General features: G+C 35.0%; 1 protein-coding gene across 2 annotated transcripts in view; it reads right to left on the reverse strand.

Moving 5' to 3' along the window:
• Positions 1–283: 283 nt before the first annotated feature.
• Positions 284–17,911, reverse strand: part of LOC133519095 (FERM, ARHGEF and pleckstrin domain-containing protein 1) — a 107,517-nt gene continuing 89,889 nt past the window's right edge. The window contains exons 26-30 of one of the 2 annotated variants that reach the window (XR_009799586.1): positions 17,104–17,207; positions 13,670–13,812; positions 11,751–11,867; positions 9,485–9,593; positions 284–7,248 (exon numbers count right to left, since the gene is read on the reverse strand). Coding sequence is in view for 1 of the 2 variants with exons in the window: in XM_061853046.1 (XP_061709030.1) it covers positions 9,554–9,593; positions 11,751–11,867; positions 13,670–13,812; positions 17,104–17,207 (404 nt within the window). In the remaining variant the exon portion in view is untranslated. Of the gene's footprint in view, positions 9,594–11,750; positions 11,868–13,669; positions 13,813–17,103; positions 17,208–17,911 lie in introns of both variants that reach the window. The other variant, XM_061853046.1, reaches the window with a different exon arrangement.

Here is a 17,911-nt window from a genome sequence, read left to right on the forward strand (position 1 = left end):
GATGAAAACTGTGACAAAACAAAATCAATGTCATTTCTAACATCGATCGTCCGAGATATTACTTACGTTAAGTAGCAAATGTATAAACTCGTACTAACCACTAATCAATATGTAAACCGGCCCTAAGGTAAGTGTACACGCGCGTAGGTGCCTTATTGGATAAAAATAAAGCATTGATTATCTCCTAAATGGGAGTTAATTAGAATACCAGTGTCTTTGAGAAAGTAACGTAATTTAACCTCAGTAGTGCACCATTGAAAATAAGGAAATAAAAAACACGGTGTACTTGATGATTTGAAATCGTTTATTTCTAATTTATTGTTCATATTTACAGCATAATAAAAATAAAGTACCTATAATTTACATGATTGCTCGCTCTTCATTTGCAATACGTTAAATATTATACAGTCATTTAATAACAACATATTATTATTTCGATAACAAATTAGTTAAAATATATATATAGATTAGTATTAATAGGGTAATTACACTAGTACTCTATCCCAGGAAAACAGATATTGTTGTTTCGACGCATATAAAACCAATGCAATACTTATCTAGTAGGGTGTGTCATTTTCCAAAAATTTTGAAATTTCAAGTTTACTTAATTCCTCTCAAAAGTTTCCTTATTAAGTATAATTACGACCTGTATTCAAAATATCTACGTTAGGTGTCATTTTAAGCTCGCTCTACGGCCTTGAAATTTTGAGAACTATCCATACAAACCTGAATTTTCACATCTGTGTTTTGCTCAATGTGATATTTTTATATATTAAAAATACGCAATTAATAAAATATAAATTCAAAATAAATCCAATGTTACTATATTTCAACCCGATATTTAATTTTATACCTATTAAACGGGGCGCCGTAGGGGAAAAATGGAAGGGAATAAACTTGAGTTTTCTGTGTATCTTATACCTTTAAACGAGCAATTCTTGTGTATATATATATATATATATATATATTTCTGTGATCTCGAAAACGGCTCTAACGATTTCGCTGAAATTTGGTATATGGGGGTTTTTGGGGGTATACAATCGATCTAGATTAGTCTTATGTTTGGGAAAACGCGTGTTTTCGAGTTTTCATGCGTTTTTCTTTCGACGCAGAATATGGTCGCTAATTTCGTGTTGCCGGCCACTGTCCGTCTGGCCCAGCGGGTTAAGACGCGGACGGCTAGAAACGAGTGTTACAGGTTCGAATCTCGCCCGGTGAATAACTTTATTTTATTTTATATATGTTCAAGTTTATATCTATTTTTTTAATTTTTATTGTTTTAGACAAGTTTAATTTAGTAAAAAAATGTAGTTAAGATTATCACCTATACACCACCATATTACAATAAATAGTTGTAACCGAGCAACGCTCGGTCGCCCAGGTACTAACAATATTATTTGATGACACATAAACAGCGAACGAAAAAAACATAGAAGACTAATCTCAAACAAAATATCAGCGTAAAAGTGGCCCCACTATTAAAATACGCAGTACTCATAACGGACCAATTGCAACTCGTCGATGTTGACGTCTTGTTTTCAACGACGAAACTGCGTTTGACCATGATTAGTCAATTTAAACCACCCAAACTACGATTGGTGTATTATAAAATAAGGCGCTGTGATTGGCTGTAGCATTGACACTTGAAAATACATGACAATGGAAACCAACTCCACGTAGACGGTTTCATGCGATATAGAACGTTTTAAATGCTATATTTTGTATGATAAATTGTTATTTTATTTTAAAGAGTAAATATATATAGGCTTATTATTTGTTCGTTTGTCGCACGTGTTTAAAGGCAATTAAGCCTCCGAACCAATTAATACATTGTATCGTTCATGCAGAAATTCGTATTTAACACATCGTCGTAGGAACAGTTTGTATGGGAATGGGAAAATATAATTTTTGTTTTTACTATTTTCTTTGTGGGGCCTACTCCACATCAAAGTACGCAAACAAAATAGAGTCACAAAACCTTTTTCGGGTGGACCCACTCACGACAGCCGACAACATGGCGGCGCGCGGGCTGGCAACCGTTGCTAGACCGCCGGTAACGCGTGCGCCGCGCCGCCCGCGTCTGTCATCAGTGTTACCTACGTCACGGAATCGATCGCTCGCACATCGTCAACGTCAGTTAAATCCTATCTGCGTACTTGACTAGTAGCTTATCGTGATACTACCTATGGACCTATGGATTCACGGACTAATATAAATGTTATGTTGCATGAACCTAACTAGTGTTTCGGTGAACTGTGTGTGCCTGTGCTAACCGCTTGTGTTTAATACTAACTTAAATAATAATAACTTTTTAACTGTATTTCGAACATTACATATTGTTTATTAAGTGCGTGCATTATTATTTACGATCCACGTAGGTTTAACACCCACACTTGCATTCTTTCCATATTTTTTCACCATTCAAACCGTCCCTGGACCTAGAAATATTGCAATACCAAAATTAGCCAAATCGGTCCAGCCTTCCGCGAATTTAACGAAAAGTTATAAATAGCAGCGAGATTTACTTTACTTTACTTAGTAAAAATGTACCTACACATAAAAAAGCGCCACCTACAACGACGATTCGTATTTACTATCACGAATTTAAATTGTCAAAATAACAACCTGAACAAATTTAAAATGAAAGTTTCTTAATATCAACGATTGTTTAAAATGCATAATATCATCCCCATATAAATCCTGTTGTGATCAAGAGAAATCAAAATAATATGATCCTAGCTAAACTATACGTGAAAAGTAATCCCATATTGTTTCCAGTGTTTGTTGGAACGACTAGCACATCATTTATCCTCACAATAAGGCATATTTCTTTTATTAACGATATTTTTTAATACTTCTTACTACGACTGTGACAACGAGCCGCCATTTGCGAACTAAATAGCTCCTCGGCACAAAGTTGACGCCCCGCCCGCTTCGGCACAATATGTGTGGGGTCATTTTGCAGAGCTAGTTCGTCATCTATGTTTATTATCAATCGCTGCACATAAAACCTTTTAATTACCTAATGTCCTATACCAATAACTAAAATTTAGTGTTTGTATGAACTTAGAGTCAGACCAAGCTAAGTTGGCAGCGATTTTGATAGCCCAGCCTGTGCAAGTGTTAAGTATATGTCATAATTTCATAGGAGTTTGAAGTTTAAAATAACACTTGCACTGTCTGGGCTATCAAAATCGCTGCCAACCTGATCTTACTTTAGCTATCTTGGTCTGACTTTAGCTATTTTTACCTCGTTTGAGCAAGCTACTAGTATATGTATGGCCGTATGCTTGCTTGCCACCGTCGTGTTATAAAAAAATATATATATAAGAACCGTATTTTTTTAAATACATATTTCGTTATTTTAGACTTGGACATAACTTTTGGTAAATATTAGAAGTTGAAAAAAAAAAAGTTTTTCTTCATACAAAAATTACACATCCTACTATTTAGTTACACTTGTTAGGCATTTATACCGCTCGGTCATAAATTCAATTCTGTGAAAGTTTAATGCAGGATTTCAGCAATGTAGATGTGCATAGACAAGCATGCCCATAGCCTCCCTTCAACCCCAACAGCTGTTATACGAGTATATTCAGCTAGCGCGCCCAAATTCCTAATCATTTTGAGCTTATTACTCGTACAATATTTCTTTCATATTTTAGCATAGATAATGTCAGCCATGTCGGACCCCGATTTTCTGTCCCTCTGCTGTGAGACGGACATTGTCGAATGTCGGACGTAGGATTGTATGGTCCAGCTCCCAGCCAGGAATTCAGAGATTCTAGAGAATAAAATTTGTAAGTAACTAAACTTGGCAATCGGCCATATAAAGTTACGCACCTATTCGCATATGTATCGTACAACGTTTGGTCCTTTAAATTTTTGTCATAGTTACGTAATGTGTTAATTATTGCACTAGTGCGGTAAAATAGCACCGTATGTACTGTAAAGGTTCATACATTGCGTCAAGTATAGATAATACAACAATGGAACTTATCGACATAATGCCACGGTGATCGATCTTACTAAAAACCATCATATTCGTACAGAAATCCATTTATCTTCTTCATAATAATATAATAACAAAGTGTAGTTGGGTGGATCTACTTTTTTGTCGTTATTCTGTCCCGTCAGCCAGGCGACAATAGTCGCATAGTTTATTAGAAGAAATGTTAAGCTACGTTAATATGCTAAGTAGATAACCCAGTAAGGAAACAGCTTATAACTGTCATAGAAATGTGTGTTTGGTTGTTTTAAACGCCATAAAAACCAGTGTATTAAAAGTGACCCATGCGACCGTACGAGGGTCATGCCAAAAGAAGTTAGATACTCTATGGTCATTTGATCGATACTGGCCAGTTATACACCATTGTAAAGGTAGGTTATTTGCTAATAAATTCAAATATGGAACACTCGGAAAATGTTAGGATTCCTTTTTTAATTATTTTTTTTCTGGGTAATTTTGGAGGGAAATTTTCGCAACAATGGAGCTCACTCGACGTGATTTTCGTGTTATGATTTATTATGATTTTAAAAAAGGTTTAAAACCTCAAGAGTGTTTTGAACTTTTAGTTTCAACTTTTGGCGAGTCTGCTTGTTCACGTGCAACTGTTTTTAATTGGTTTGCTGAATTTAAAAGGGGACGAGAGACCTTTGAAGATGAGGCGAAGACCGGACGGCCGCCAACCGCAGTCACTCAAGAAAACGTACAGGCTGTGGAAAAAAATGTTCGTGCGAACCGACGAATTACATATGCAGAGCTCGAGCGTGAGCTGGGTATTGGATCAGCAGCATTGCAAACTATAATTCATTATCATCTGGCCCTTCATAAGCGTTGTTCAAGATGGGTGCCGCACAAACTCACCGATTTGCAAAAAGACCGCCGCGTAGATTGGTGCAAATTTATGATAGATAAATTCGACGCTGGCGAGAAAAAAAATGTATATGATATACTTACAGGTGACGAAACATGGCTATATAACTACGACCCCGAAACAAAGCGGCAGTCCACAGTATGGTGTTTTGAAGATGAGCCGACGCCAACAAAATGTCGCCGAACCCGAAGTACACAAAAACAAATGATTGCCTCATTTTTCTGCAAGACGGGACATATTGCTACGATAGTGCTAGAAGATCAAAGGACAGTCAACTCTGAATGGTATGTGACAGTTTGTGCCCCCAGAGTACTGTCAGCTTGGTGTGACAAGCGGCCGAAATCGGGAACTCAGCACCTGCTCTGGCACCATGACAACGCTGCCCCTCACACTTCTGCTAGAACACTTGACTATTTCAGCTCAAAAAACGTGACTATCTTGCCCCACCCGCCATATTCCCCCGACCTAGCCCCTTGCGATTTTTACTTATTTCCCAAAATTAAAGAAAAATTAAAAGGAAGGCGATTTGAGAACAAAGAAGATGCCCTGGCTGCGTATAATTATGAAATTTCTGAGGTATCTAAAGAAGAGTGGTCATCGGTATTTTCTAAGTGGTTTAGACGGATGGAAAAGTGTATACGTGTTCACGGTGACTACTTCGAAAAAATAGATAGCTGTAATAAAGAATAAAGTCGGTAACTTTTGAGTATCTAATTTCTTTTGGCATGACCCTCGTATTTAACCATGGCAACCAGTGACAAGAAAAAGTTAATTTACCCAGGCATACATAGATATATTTATGACTGTGACTGAACAATACCTAACTACTCGTACCTACAAATTTCAACACATCGCTTTGGCAACGCGCATGTAACACCTTTGGAGTTGCAGGCGACTATAAGCTACGATGACTGCTTACCATCAAGCGAAACGTATGTTTGTTTGCCACCGTCGTGAAACAAAATAATTGCCCTGGTCTGCACACTTGTCACTGTAAAGTAACACACAAACTTGTGTATTACAGTAACACACACTTGTGTATTACAGTAATACATACTTGTGTATTACAGTAACATACAAACTTGTGTATTACTGGAACGCACACTTGTATATTACAGTAAGACATACTTGTGTATTACTGTAACACACACTTGTGTAAGTATTACAGTAACATACAAACTTGTGTATTACAGTAAGACATACTTGTGTATTACTGTAACACACACTTTTGTAAGTATTACAGTAACATACAAACTTGTATATTACAGTAAGACATACTTGTGTATTACTGTAACACACACTTGTGTAAGTATTACAGTAACATACAAACTTGTGTATTACAGTAACACACTCTTGTGTATTGTTGCCAGGTGAGCGGAAGAGAATTATCGTATTTGACTATCCAAATTATCGCACCGTTAAAAAAAAATCGTACGCCTATCAAAAAGGCATTACCCCGAAAAAATCTTGCAAAATAAGCTTAAATTTCCAATATCTAGTCAAAGAAAATACAATTTTAGTCTAAATTGGGCAAAATACATTTGTGTATTTTTGTGATAGATCCAAACGATTTACAGGAAATCTCGACATTTTTAAAAGCTTTTAGTTCATTTGCCCTGTTAGTGTGTATGTAAATGATGAAGGATGTATGTATCATTTGTGTGGGTCAAATCTTGGAAGTTAAAGAGCGTAGCCGTATTTTCGTGGAAAAGCGGCCCTTTACCGGCGCGGTTACAATGTGCAAAAACTCTTTTAACGGCTAAATTATCTAGTATGGGTATAGGATATTTTATCCTTTATTTTTTTATTTCCTAGTATGAACTACCAACTGTGTTATTTTGAAAAATATAATATATTAGTGACCTTTATATAAGCAATAATGTAATGAAGAACTGTTGGTGTCGCTATTCTAGTAGAAAGCAAGAAAAAACTACATTTATCCAAGATTTTTTTAAATAAAAATAAAATATTATTTAAAGAATATATGAGTAAGTGTCTATATAGAGATTACCGTACCAAAAGTTTAAGTAAATCGCATTAGCCAGTGTGGGAAGTTTTTTTTTATTATTATTTTATTTAATCGTATGCCGATATAGTCACATAGGCAAAATGATACATATAAAGTATTTACTTTATTTATAAGGCGACATCCAAGTTTAGCAACCATTGCACAGCATCGGGCGTCCAGTCTAATAGATCATCCGGGCTACCCGAGTATGCGCGGAGTGGGCACCGCTGGATGATGTGCTCCATAGTCTGGTCCTCGATGCCGCAGTCGCATAGCGCGGAGTCTCTCCAACCCCACTTATGCCGGAAGAAGTTGCATCGTCCGTGCCCGGTTCTTAAGCGGTTTAAGCGACACCATAGTTTCCTAGAAAGGTCGGTTTTTATTATTGATAAAAGGTTTAAAAAAATCATATCAGAAAATAACAGAGATAGGAAGCTGAAACTTAAAAGGAGGGCTCTTAATAAAATGAATACTGTAAACATTTCGTAGAATGACCGCTTTTCTATGAAAACACAGCTACGCTTTTTGACCCGGTTTCAGATTGAAATGAAATTTTGTATACATATGTAAGTCGCGTGATAATGAAATATAATGGTACCATCAAGCTGATCTGACGATGGAGACAGAAGATGGCCATAGCAACTCTGTGATAAAACAACGCAACCTAATTGTGTCTGGGGTTTTTAGAATTGGCTCCATGGGTCTGTGGAAATAAAAATACAGTCAGCGACCAAAAAAGAATTATTTGCCAAAAACTTATTGATTTACACTACGAAGCCTAGCCTATTTCTGAGGAAAAGTGACATATTTTGCTTCAAATACTAAGACTTTTTAGGTGACATCGTCGAAGGGCTGGAATTATCGTACTTTTGCGTACGATAATGCTCTTTGGAACGTACATCGTACCGGAGCCCGAATGATCGTACATGTACAATACATGAACCACTGCTTGTGTCTTACAGTGACACACAAATCCATTGTGTTTGTTAAGTCTTTTTATAAATACTTCACTACTCGAATTTCTAAATACAAATAATTTATCTTAATTTTTTGGCGGAAAAATAATTGAGTGATTAGTTTGTTTGTTTTTGTTTCTTCTTTTCGATGGGGTCTCTTGTTATTAAAACTCTGGTAAACTCACTCTTACTTTCATAGCTTGTTAAAGTTCCCATACGGCCTACTTATAAACTAATGTTCATTTATTTCACTTATAGAGTAATACTTGTGACGTTACGTACCTACCACGCATTTATTGTAAAGAAAAATTATACGCACTGATTAATTAAAAAAAAACAAAACACTAACCACCTAATGTATTAATGTTACAAACACAGCCGACGTATATTTTGGGAATGGCAAGAACAACCCTGAGGGGTTATTCAATAGCGACTAAATCAAGAAAGGCACTGCGGTGCATGGCCAACTTCTTTAAAATGCTTTTCAATATGTGAAGCGCTCCCATAGCGCCACGCACGCTTCGAACAATGAACCACATGGCTTGCAATTACTTAGATTAGACCGTTTCCGGTTTTATGCGCGGGAAACTTCTAACTTCGTAATTTTATTAATCCTAGCACCTGATATTTGATTTAAATATGCATGTTATCAATTCTGATACCGTTGACGTGAACATTTCGAATACTTACGATTATTATTATTTTTCAACACAGTTGTAAAATAATCCTTGGGTATTAGAGGTTATAAAAATAAAAGCTGAACGCGCCAAAATTTGGCCACATGAATTTACAAATAAAAGAAACATGGTCAATAGGTGTGTATCATTGAATTGATTTTTATTGATTGGTATATTTTATGGCAGTCAATTGGTTAAAATAGCCAGCTAATTAGAAGCCTAGGCCGTTCATAAACGCCGGCATCGAATGAAATGGCTGAAGAACAACCAGCTAAGCCATTCAGCGCAACGTTCAACCAGGATGGCTGAACGTCGTGTAGTCATTTGATGATGATCATTCGTTAGGTAAGGTTAGGTTATTTTATTGTTTATTATTAATATTATAGGTTAAATTTGAATCACTTGGCCTAGGGAATCGGTCATTTTTCAAAGGGCTGTCTTTCAATACGTTTAACAATTGTTAAACGTTTAGTGGATCTAGTGGGTAGTCACCAACTAGGATGCAGGCGTTTTATGAACCTAGGCGTCTGTGTAGTAGTGTAGTGAATTAATTTAACCAAATGCTGCCACATATTCATAGAATTACAGTCATGAGGTCATGACATAATACTATCTTTGTGATGTCCTGGACAATCAAGGGTCTTCGTGACTTCAACAAGTTTTTTAAACCTATTCCAAACTTTTGGTACGAAATTATGCAACACTTGCACCTAGTGTGCTACCAAAATCGTCGCAGACGTATCTTGGTCTAACTCTACCTAAATACGTTAACGTCATAGATTTTCTTAGAAAGTTCTACTTTTCTAAGAACGTCACAGTACACTATCGGTTGCTAATTAGCAAAGCACATTTTCTAGCACCTATTTTACTGTTATATACCGGCAGTTTTTTTCATTTGTGACATCGAACTTCAACAATTAATTAACAACCCCTGAGCCCTTCAAATTTAGTAGATAAGTCGTGTACATTATGGCACCGTGCACCGTGTTGGTTCGTCTTTTCCATACTTCTGTTAGACGCATCAGCAATGCTTCTTTATGCCTGCACCATCGCCGTCTTCAGAGCATCGTTCCAACTGTCAACAAGTCACATATAATTTACATATACAGTTATTGGCTTATTGTAATATTACCTAATGTAATGTTGACGTAACTGGCGACCGAAGAGCTGGCGGCTTCCTCGCACAACGTATCAGTATTGCGATACAACGAGGAAATGCCGCCAGCATCCTCGGTACAATGCCTCAAGGGCCTATTATAGATATAAGCTAGTTATAGTAATCATCTGTATATATCCATTATGTATATTGTTACTGTCAATAAATTTAATTGTTTCATAAAAATAAAAAATGTAATAGTGGAGTCAGCATAAAGTTTAAGTAAGTCACATTAAATGCACATCCAAATATCTCTATACTTATGAGTAAACTCTATATCATATTGCACACATGTATGCGACGATAGCACTTGATATCAGTTTTCGTCGGTCAGTCTAATGTCTTTAATATTAATATCAAGTAAACATTAATTTGCACACCACTGATTTCTTGCGGAATGGGCTTATGAAGTTTACTCATACTCATAATCTTTATTGCATATCACATTGTATCTAAACCTATTACATATAATTGTATACAACATGACACCCTGTAGGGCGCAGCAAACAGTTTATTCAAGAGGAGATCGAGTTTTTTGTACAATGTATTATATAATTATTATTTATTGTATAGGTACTTTTAGGTTTATATGATTGCAAGATAAAAAATTCTCACGACAATAATTATTTGTTTTACAGGGGGCAAAATTGTTGTTTAACCGCTCGTGCTAATATTGATAAGATATTTATTTCATTATAAAATAAATTATAAATTTGCCTTCAATTTGCATTCAAACCTCAAAATGCATTTCTATAACGATCGTCAGAGATTATGTTCATGCAAATGAATACAGTTATGTATAATTATTAGTGTACGGAAAAGTGGTGGCAATTTGAACAGAGCAGGAAATGGAGTCGTTATTATCCACTAACTTTTTATGATTGAATGAATAAATTCAAATCTTATGTGATATTTACTTTACTCATAAAATCTATTTCTCTTGCTCTCTCACATTCAATCAATATACTTTTTGACCATATACAACCTTAATTGATTACTGACCAAAACCTTTATAAACTGTAGATACGACAAAATAATTATATTTTGTCAACTTAGACAACAGTTTGCTATAAGTATGTATAACCAGAGATACTCATAAAAATATCTTCATCTGAATTAGATGATCTTGAATCGGATTATAAATACTTGCATATCATTTGATATCATTTACTAAATTATATAAGAGATAGTGTACTTTTACTCGATCCTGAAAGTAAACTATATGTAACACTGTTTCTCAAATACTTTGAGAACGTGAATGACCTGTCTATTTATGAAAATTAATACATTTTGTATGAATATACTTACCGATTTCGTGTCGGATATTAATTACTTAGGGGGACTATTGAATAGGTAATAATTTAATATTAAATACAATATAAATACCCATCATAGCGGAAACACGTTCGTGACTTTTTGTAAGTCGATAGTGAAGCTTTTCGCCGCTTTTCGTGCTGACGAAACCAAATAATATCAAAATGTAATTTCTCTTTCTGAACTATGTACGATTTAAATGCATTTCGACATTATTGTATACATAAATCTTACTGTTTTTGTAAATAAAAATATACAGTGACATATAAACGACAGAATGTTGTTTACTTTTTATTAGGCAGGTGTCTAGGTTTGATTGCCATGTAAAACTGATAATGTAAGTTCCCATTTCTACCACGACTCTTCTCTTTCCGCACAGACTATCACATAATTTTCTATTTTAATGATAATTTGAATTTATATAAAAATATGAGGTGTTTTATGAGATTATTTCCAAAATCATATCTATAAAAATCTATGATGTGCGAATTAATGTAACGGGTTGGCTTAAAAAAATGAGAAATTTTATTTTCGAAAATCAGAGAATAAAGACAATATAGTTTTATGGATTTTATAATGACAAACTAGAATATATCCAGCATCAAAAGCAAATGCTATAATATAACAAAACTAGTAGCTTATGGTCTTTTTTGTGTATTCTGAAATAAAACTTCTCAATACTTTAAGCTAACCCGTTAGATATTACATACGTTTGGAACTGTGCAGTCCCAACTACAACTCAAATAATATCGAAGACCTTACCTGTTGTAAGTGAATTGACTGTCGGCCCTGAAGAAGTACACATGATTTTTAAATTGCAACTTGAAAACAAAATCCTTGTAAATGGCGTCCTTGTCTGACGGAGCCCCGACGGTATACCTGAAACACAAAGACAGTTGTACATTTTCATGCTAAAGTGGAATGTATATAATTAATATAATTATGTACTTTATAGCGTCTTTTATTAATAAAAATACATACAATTAGATCATGAATAAAAGGGACAAGTACGAAATGTTGACTCGTGTCACTCTTGCCGTGGAATCAGCACTTCTTAATAAAAAAAAAACGTGAATGTATGTTATTGAAACTGAACGTTTGCTTAGTAATGTTAGTATAGCATTGGCAGGGTTGGGCGGTATTTCAATTACATGTATTTGAAATACAAATACGTATTTTGTATTAGTATTTCAAATACCACTTGGAGAAGTATTTGGTATTACAAATACTATACTCACATTTATTTAGTATTTTGTATTTCAAATACTTCAAGCTTAAAAATACATTTCTACAAAATACATTTTATAAAATCGTATTATGGAATGTTATTAAATTTAGCTAGATCTAAGCTAGGCTAAGTGAGTGGGCGTGTGTTTATAGGTATAAAATACGATGGCATCCAGAATACTGCTCCCTTGAGGACTGGCAATTGTACATTACTATAGAGGCCGGGAAACGTAAGGTTGTAGGCTAAGTAGATATAGAGATACGCGGCCGGCAACCCCGTTTCTCGCCTAGATTTGTATAGTGCTTTTCTCAAAGTTGCAATTAAAACAAAAAATGTAGTCAATTTGTTTTCTGGCGAACTACTCGGCTCGCCACTTTACCAGCGGTGCCCTACGCGCGTAAGTCCGCGCGCCTGCTCGATGCGCCACCGCCGTTGCTTAGCAACGAATATGCACAACAAATCACCGTACCGTACCTATATTTGTTGATGGTTGAATGCCAAGACGTTGTGTCACAATTTGACGTTAAAAAACAAAAGAAGGTTGCTTTACAGTCCTAGGTGTGTAAGGCAATATGAAATTCCTTTACATATCATCTTCACTCATCGCACCTGATTTGACATAAGTCATGTCATTATTTCATAGCAAGATTGAAAAAGTTATTTATTTAGAATCTGTAAGAATCGAGCAAGAATAATGACGATGACTTTATCGTCTTTGCATGACAAATGGGAGGCCGTCAGCATCTGGGAGCAATTATAATAAGTCATCTTTTTAATAATAAGAAAAAATAACTAAACCTCTGCTCCTCCGCTCCAGCCGAGATAACGTTTCCATTGACTGCATACGTTCATTCACCAACAACTCTGAACTTGTCTTACAATTAGCTATATGCATGAAATTTTTGGAGAATGTCAATCGATTCTTCTTCCCGTGAGATTTATTTTTTTAATAAACCTGCTATCTATTGTACTTTTCCCAACAACTTCCAAAGTTGCGAATATTAATGTGGCGCGCGCACGGTTACGCCAAAATGCATGGAAAGATTCATGTAAAATAAGTTGTTCGTTATTTACGTCGTAAATAAAATATAATATTTATTAAGGCACTTTAAAAAAATCTATTGGGCCTTATGCCTGCCATACGTATATTCCGTATATTCCTAGCTAATACATACTTATAGGAAATAAGTTTTATGGAAGGAAATTCGTTCTTCAATTCATAAAAACCTGTAAAAAATATCGGCACATAAGTTAAAAAAAAATCGTAAAATCTATATAGTATCTTTGTATTTCAAATACCTGTCACCAAAGTAATTTGTATTTTATATTTCAAATACAATTTTTAATGTATTTTGTAATTTGTATTTCAAATACGATGAAGGCAGTATTTTGCCCAACCCCGAGCATTGGGTTGATATAATGTCATGCGATATTTGTACTGTGAGAAAGGTACCCGAGCAGCGGCAAGGAGGCCAGTGGAGCTTCGTCGTGCCAGCTCTTGTAGAAGAACAGAGTAAACGCGGCAAACACCACCCACAGCTTCTGCCAGCCGTGTGAGTTCTTGAACTTGCGCAGCAGGTACCCGGACATCTGACTCTAAACAATTGTTACATTACATAATATTTCTTATTATAATGCTGGGGGATAACAACTCCAATCAACTTCTTTTTCCAACGGTCAATATAGCCAAAGATACATTGATTGGGTACGATGCGTAAAATCTAACACAATTTCATGCTTCGAATTTGACAGGTAAACGAGATGGCGCTGTACAGCTCCATACATTCGGTAAAACTGATTCTCAAGTTTACGTTTGACAATTCAGTGACCGAATTTGGATGTCAAACAAAGGGGCACGTTTTTTTCTTAGACTTTACCTCTCTATTACAATCAATTCTCTTTGGTACAGCTCAATATGAAAGAGTAAATGCCATAGCAGGGTAAGGGAAGGAAATATGGCCTTTTATAATAATGGGCTGGGTTTTTTTTTTCTAAAGTTACTCATATAGCCAGCAGTGCAATTCTGCCAAGTTGAGTTGAAAATTTCTTGGTGGTTCCGCAGAAAAAAATCCGAATTAAATATTAATATAACATTAATTTTTTTTTACTTTTGAAAGAGTCACTACTACTATAATTGGTACATTTAAGTGTTAATAAGCTTTACTTAACGTTCTATCACACACATTCGTTTGATGAATAAAATCGGAAAGCAACTGTGTCAATATAAAATAAATAATAAAGTTGGATTTTATTAGATTCTATTATAGTTCATGTTTTTAGCATTAGAAAAAAAGATAAACAATCTTGACGTCTTTTCATATAAAATTATTGAATAACGCTTTTTAAAAATTAGTTAACTAAATTATATTACTTATGAAAACAAAAGAATGTAAATAATCGAATATGATTAATAATTGTTACATATTTGCTATGACTTATTTTTAAAAAGCGTTTTGTTTTTTAAATAATTACACAATCGGATTAGGACCAACCTCGAAATCTCTGGAACAGTCATGAAATTTGGTATGTATATAAATTAAAGGCCCCTTTTATTATTAGGTACACATAAGGGAAGTGTATATGTGAAAAAAGCATTCAGATTTGAACTAAAAAAAAATATGTACCCTAATATTAATTTATATGGAGAGAAGAGCCCTTAAATTCGAAAGTATTCTAATTTGCTAACATTAATACGTCTAGTAACAAGTTAAGAAAAAAGTACAAATATATATTTTTTCCGAGTTTTGAACATCTTAGCCTAAGATGTTCAAAACTCTAAGATTCTTAGGGCATTCTGGATATGGATGTCGATTTCTTCTTCTCCCTGGTTGGTGTCTGTTATTGTGCAACCGAGTTACTTGAATGTTGGTACGCGCTTGTAACAGTTCCACAACACAATTATAGTTAGCACAACTCTGCGTACCTTTCTCCGTCTTCTCATGTGGAAATACTCTACTTTCCTAATGTACTATATGCCTAAATTAACACAATAACAGTAACTATACGTTACTGCCTGCAACATAAATATGCGACGCACGTAATTGTATAAATAACATGTAAGCAATATTAGCCTATAAATAAGTTATGTTTAGTTTTATCCACTCTCTTTTTACTTGAAACTGGGCGTTTGCACTTGTGTACTGTGTAAAGTACCCTCTGGCATATCAATGTGAACTTCAACATGTGGCCAGTTGAGTAATCCTTCAAAGTAACGTCGCCACTCATTTCTTATCTCTAATTGATCCGAGAAAAGATTTCCTGTATCATCTTCAATGAACTGGACTGCTGGCTGGTAACCTTTCTTGACCGACTTTAGTTCCTAGTTGACAATTTTTCGCATTGAAATCCCTTAGTACGATCTTAGCATCATATTCGGGTATTTGATCGTAAACCAGTTCCAGGCCTTCGTAGAACCGATCCTTAATTACATCCTTAGCCACTTACGAATTGACTATTGTGATATTATTACAAAATACACCTTTAACCAGTAGGATACTAATTCGAAGAGAAACTACTTCGAATGTAAGTACGCTATTTTTGATATTGTTACTTATAACAAACCCTTAGTGTGATGGCCACTTCCACTCCCAAGTACAAGAGTACAGCTGTGTTATCAGTGTTACATTCTCCTTTATAAGGCCATCTTACTTCCTGCAATGCCGTGATATCGATTTTGTAGCGACGCAACCCTTTATTTAGTTGGTATATGGCGCCACAAGCTTCTTACATTCCATGAGGCAAACCTTAAGTCCATATTTCCGCGCCATGACTCGTTTTTAAGATCGGATCGTATATTTTCTTGTATCGGTCTCGTAACATGAACTTTTTGTTTTCCAATTTCTCTTAGAACATATATTTGATTAAGCTTAGCAAAATGAAAAAAGAATAGTATATAATATTCAATTATAATCGTTTTAGAGAAAAATCATATTTCAATGAATTCGGTTTTTTTCTGCGGAACAACCAACAATTTTTAAAACAAACTTGACAAAATTACGTTATTATATGTAAGCAACTAAAGAAAAAAATTCATAATATTACAGGGCATTTTTCTTTCCCTTATCCTATTATTATAGTATTTTTCAAACAGCGTGGGTACGACGACAGATGTCTCCCCCCAATCAATCTTTAAATTTTCAATTACCTTGAAAACGTAAAATCTCGCAAAATCTGTCACCGTCCTCATGCTGTTCGGAAAATACAATACAAAGCAGTGTCGTCACTAGCCTGTAATATCAAATTAACTAATCGTACTCTTTATAGCTTTTTCCGATTAGTGAATTATAAAATAGACGATCTTTCTGGCCTAGTGGGTAGTGACCATGCCTATGAAGCCGATCGATGGTCCCGGGTTCAAATCCTGGTGATGAGCACGGATATTTGTTCCTGAGTCATGGGTGTTTTCAATCTAATTAAGTATTTCTAAATATTTTACGCAATATGTGATACATATATATGTATAGTATATATATCGTTGTACGCAAGCTTTCTTTTTCAAATATTTTCTTGAGCTATATTACGTGCATGTAGTGAAACAACTTATTTTAGCTTCATTCAACATCCCTATTAAAATACAACTAGGTGAATAGTGAATAGATACACTTTGTTAAAACATTGCTGATTTCCAATACTGCCGTGCTACGCCAAGAGAACTTACGTCACTTTCATATGAATATGAATAAAATGCACATTTGTTTTTTTTTTTTATCGCTTTCTATCAACAATAAATTAATAATAACTTGGTAAAAATTAACAATAAAATATTAATTTATATATTTACAGTCTCAAAATATAGATATCCCCGTTGGAAAAATAAAGATCCGCCGGAGCCCTGACTTTCTTTTTAGGAGCCGTAATAATTTGTAGCGTGTATGATAGTTCAGTTACCCTCATAGCGGTGTGCAGGTGGTCGCGCGTGAGAGACGTGACGCGGTGCCAGCACACGTGCGCCAGCGCGCCGCCGCCCACCCCGCCGCCGCCGCTCTCCGCACCTGCCCAACAGTCATTGCATCCATCACATTGTACCGCCCGAAAGTTCACTCAATTGAAACATTATTTATCAGTGTAAAAATTCCACGGCCACGGCAGACACAAGTGAATTAAGATTTCAAAGTCACGTTGTTTATTTAAAAAAATAATTGAATTTTTATAATTAATCTGTGCCTGAGAGCGTGTTCGTGTCACCAGTATTAAGTTGTCCGACAAGCTTCATACTTAGGGTAGTTTTCAATAACACTTAGTTTTTTTTTGCCATACAAGAAGTATGTAGATGTGAAAAAATATGTACAGTACCAAACTATAATTATATTAAAATAAAGGTATAAGACCCAGCTTTTACGCTATGCAAGTTACAAGCATGTTAAAAAATAAAAATAAAATGAACAAATCACCTTGAATAGGGAGTGCATTTTTGGACTTTTTTTACGACTTTTTTCCCGTATATCAGTGTTGGGCATAAAGTAATTTAATTACAAATTAACAACTGCAATTCCAAAATGTAATTGAAACAAATAATTTTTCATCGTACTTGCTCGAAAAAGATATTTCATGCAGGTGTACTGAAGAACAATGGCCTATATTGTTCCCCCGGAAGTCATAGATTGTGAAAAAACAAAAGCTATAACTCCCTAGCTCTTTTTTTTATGTTACTAAATCATACAAACCAAAATGAGTATTTACTTTTAAAATACTGACA

Source organism: Cydia pomonella, chromosome 1, assembly GCF_033807575.1.
Source record: "Cydia pomonella isolate Wapato2018A chromosome 1, ilCydPomo1, whole genome shotgun sequence".
In the NCBI taxonomy this organism is placed as follows: Eukaryota; Metazoa; Arthropoda; class Insecta; order Lepidoptera; family Tortricidae; genus Cydia; species Cydia pomonella.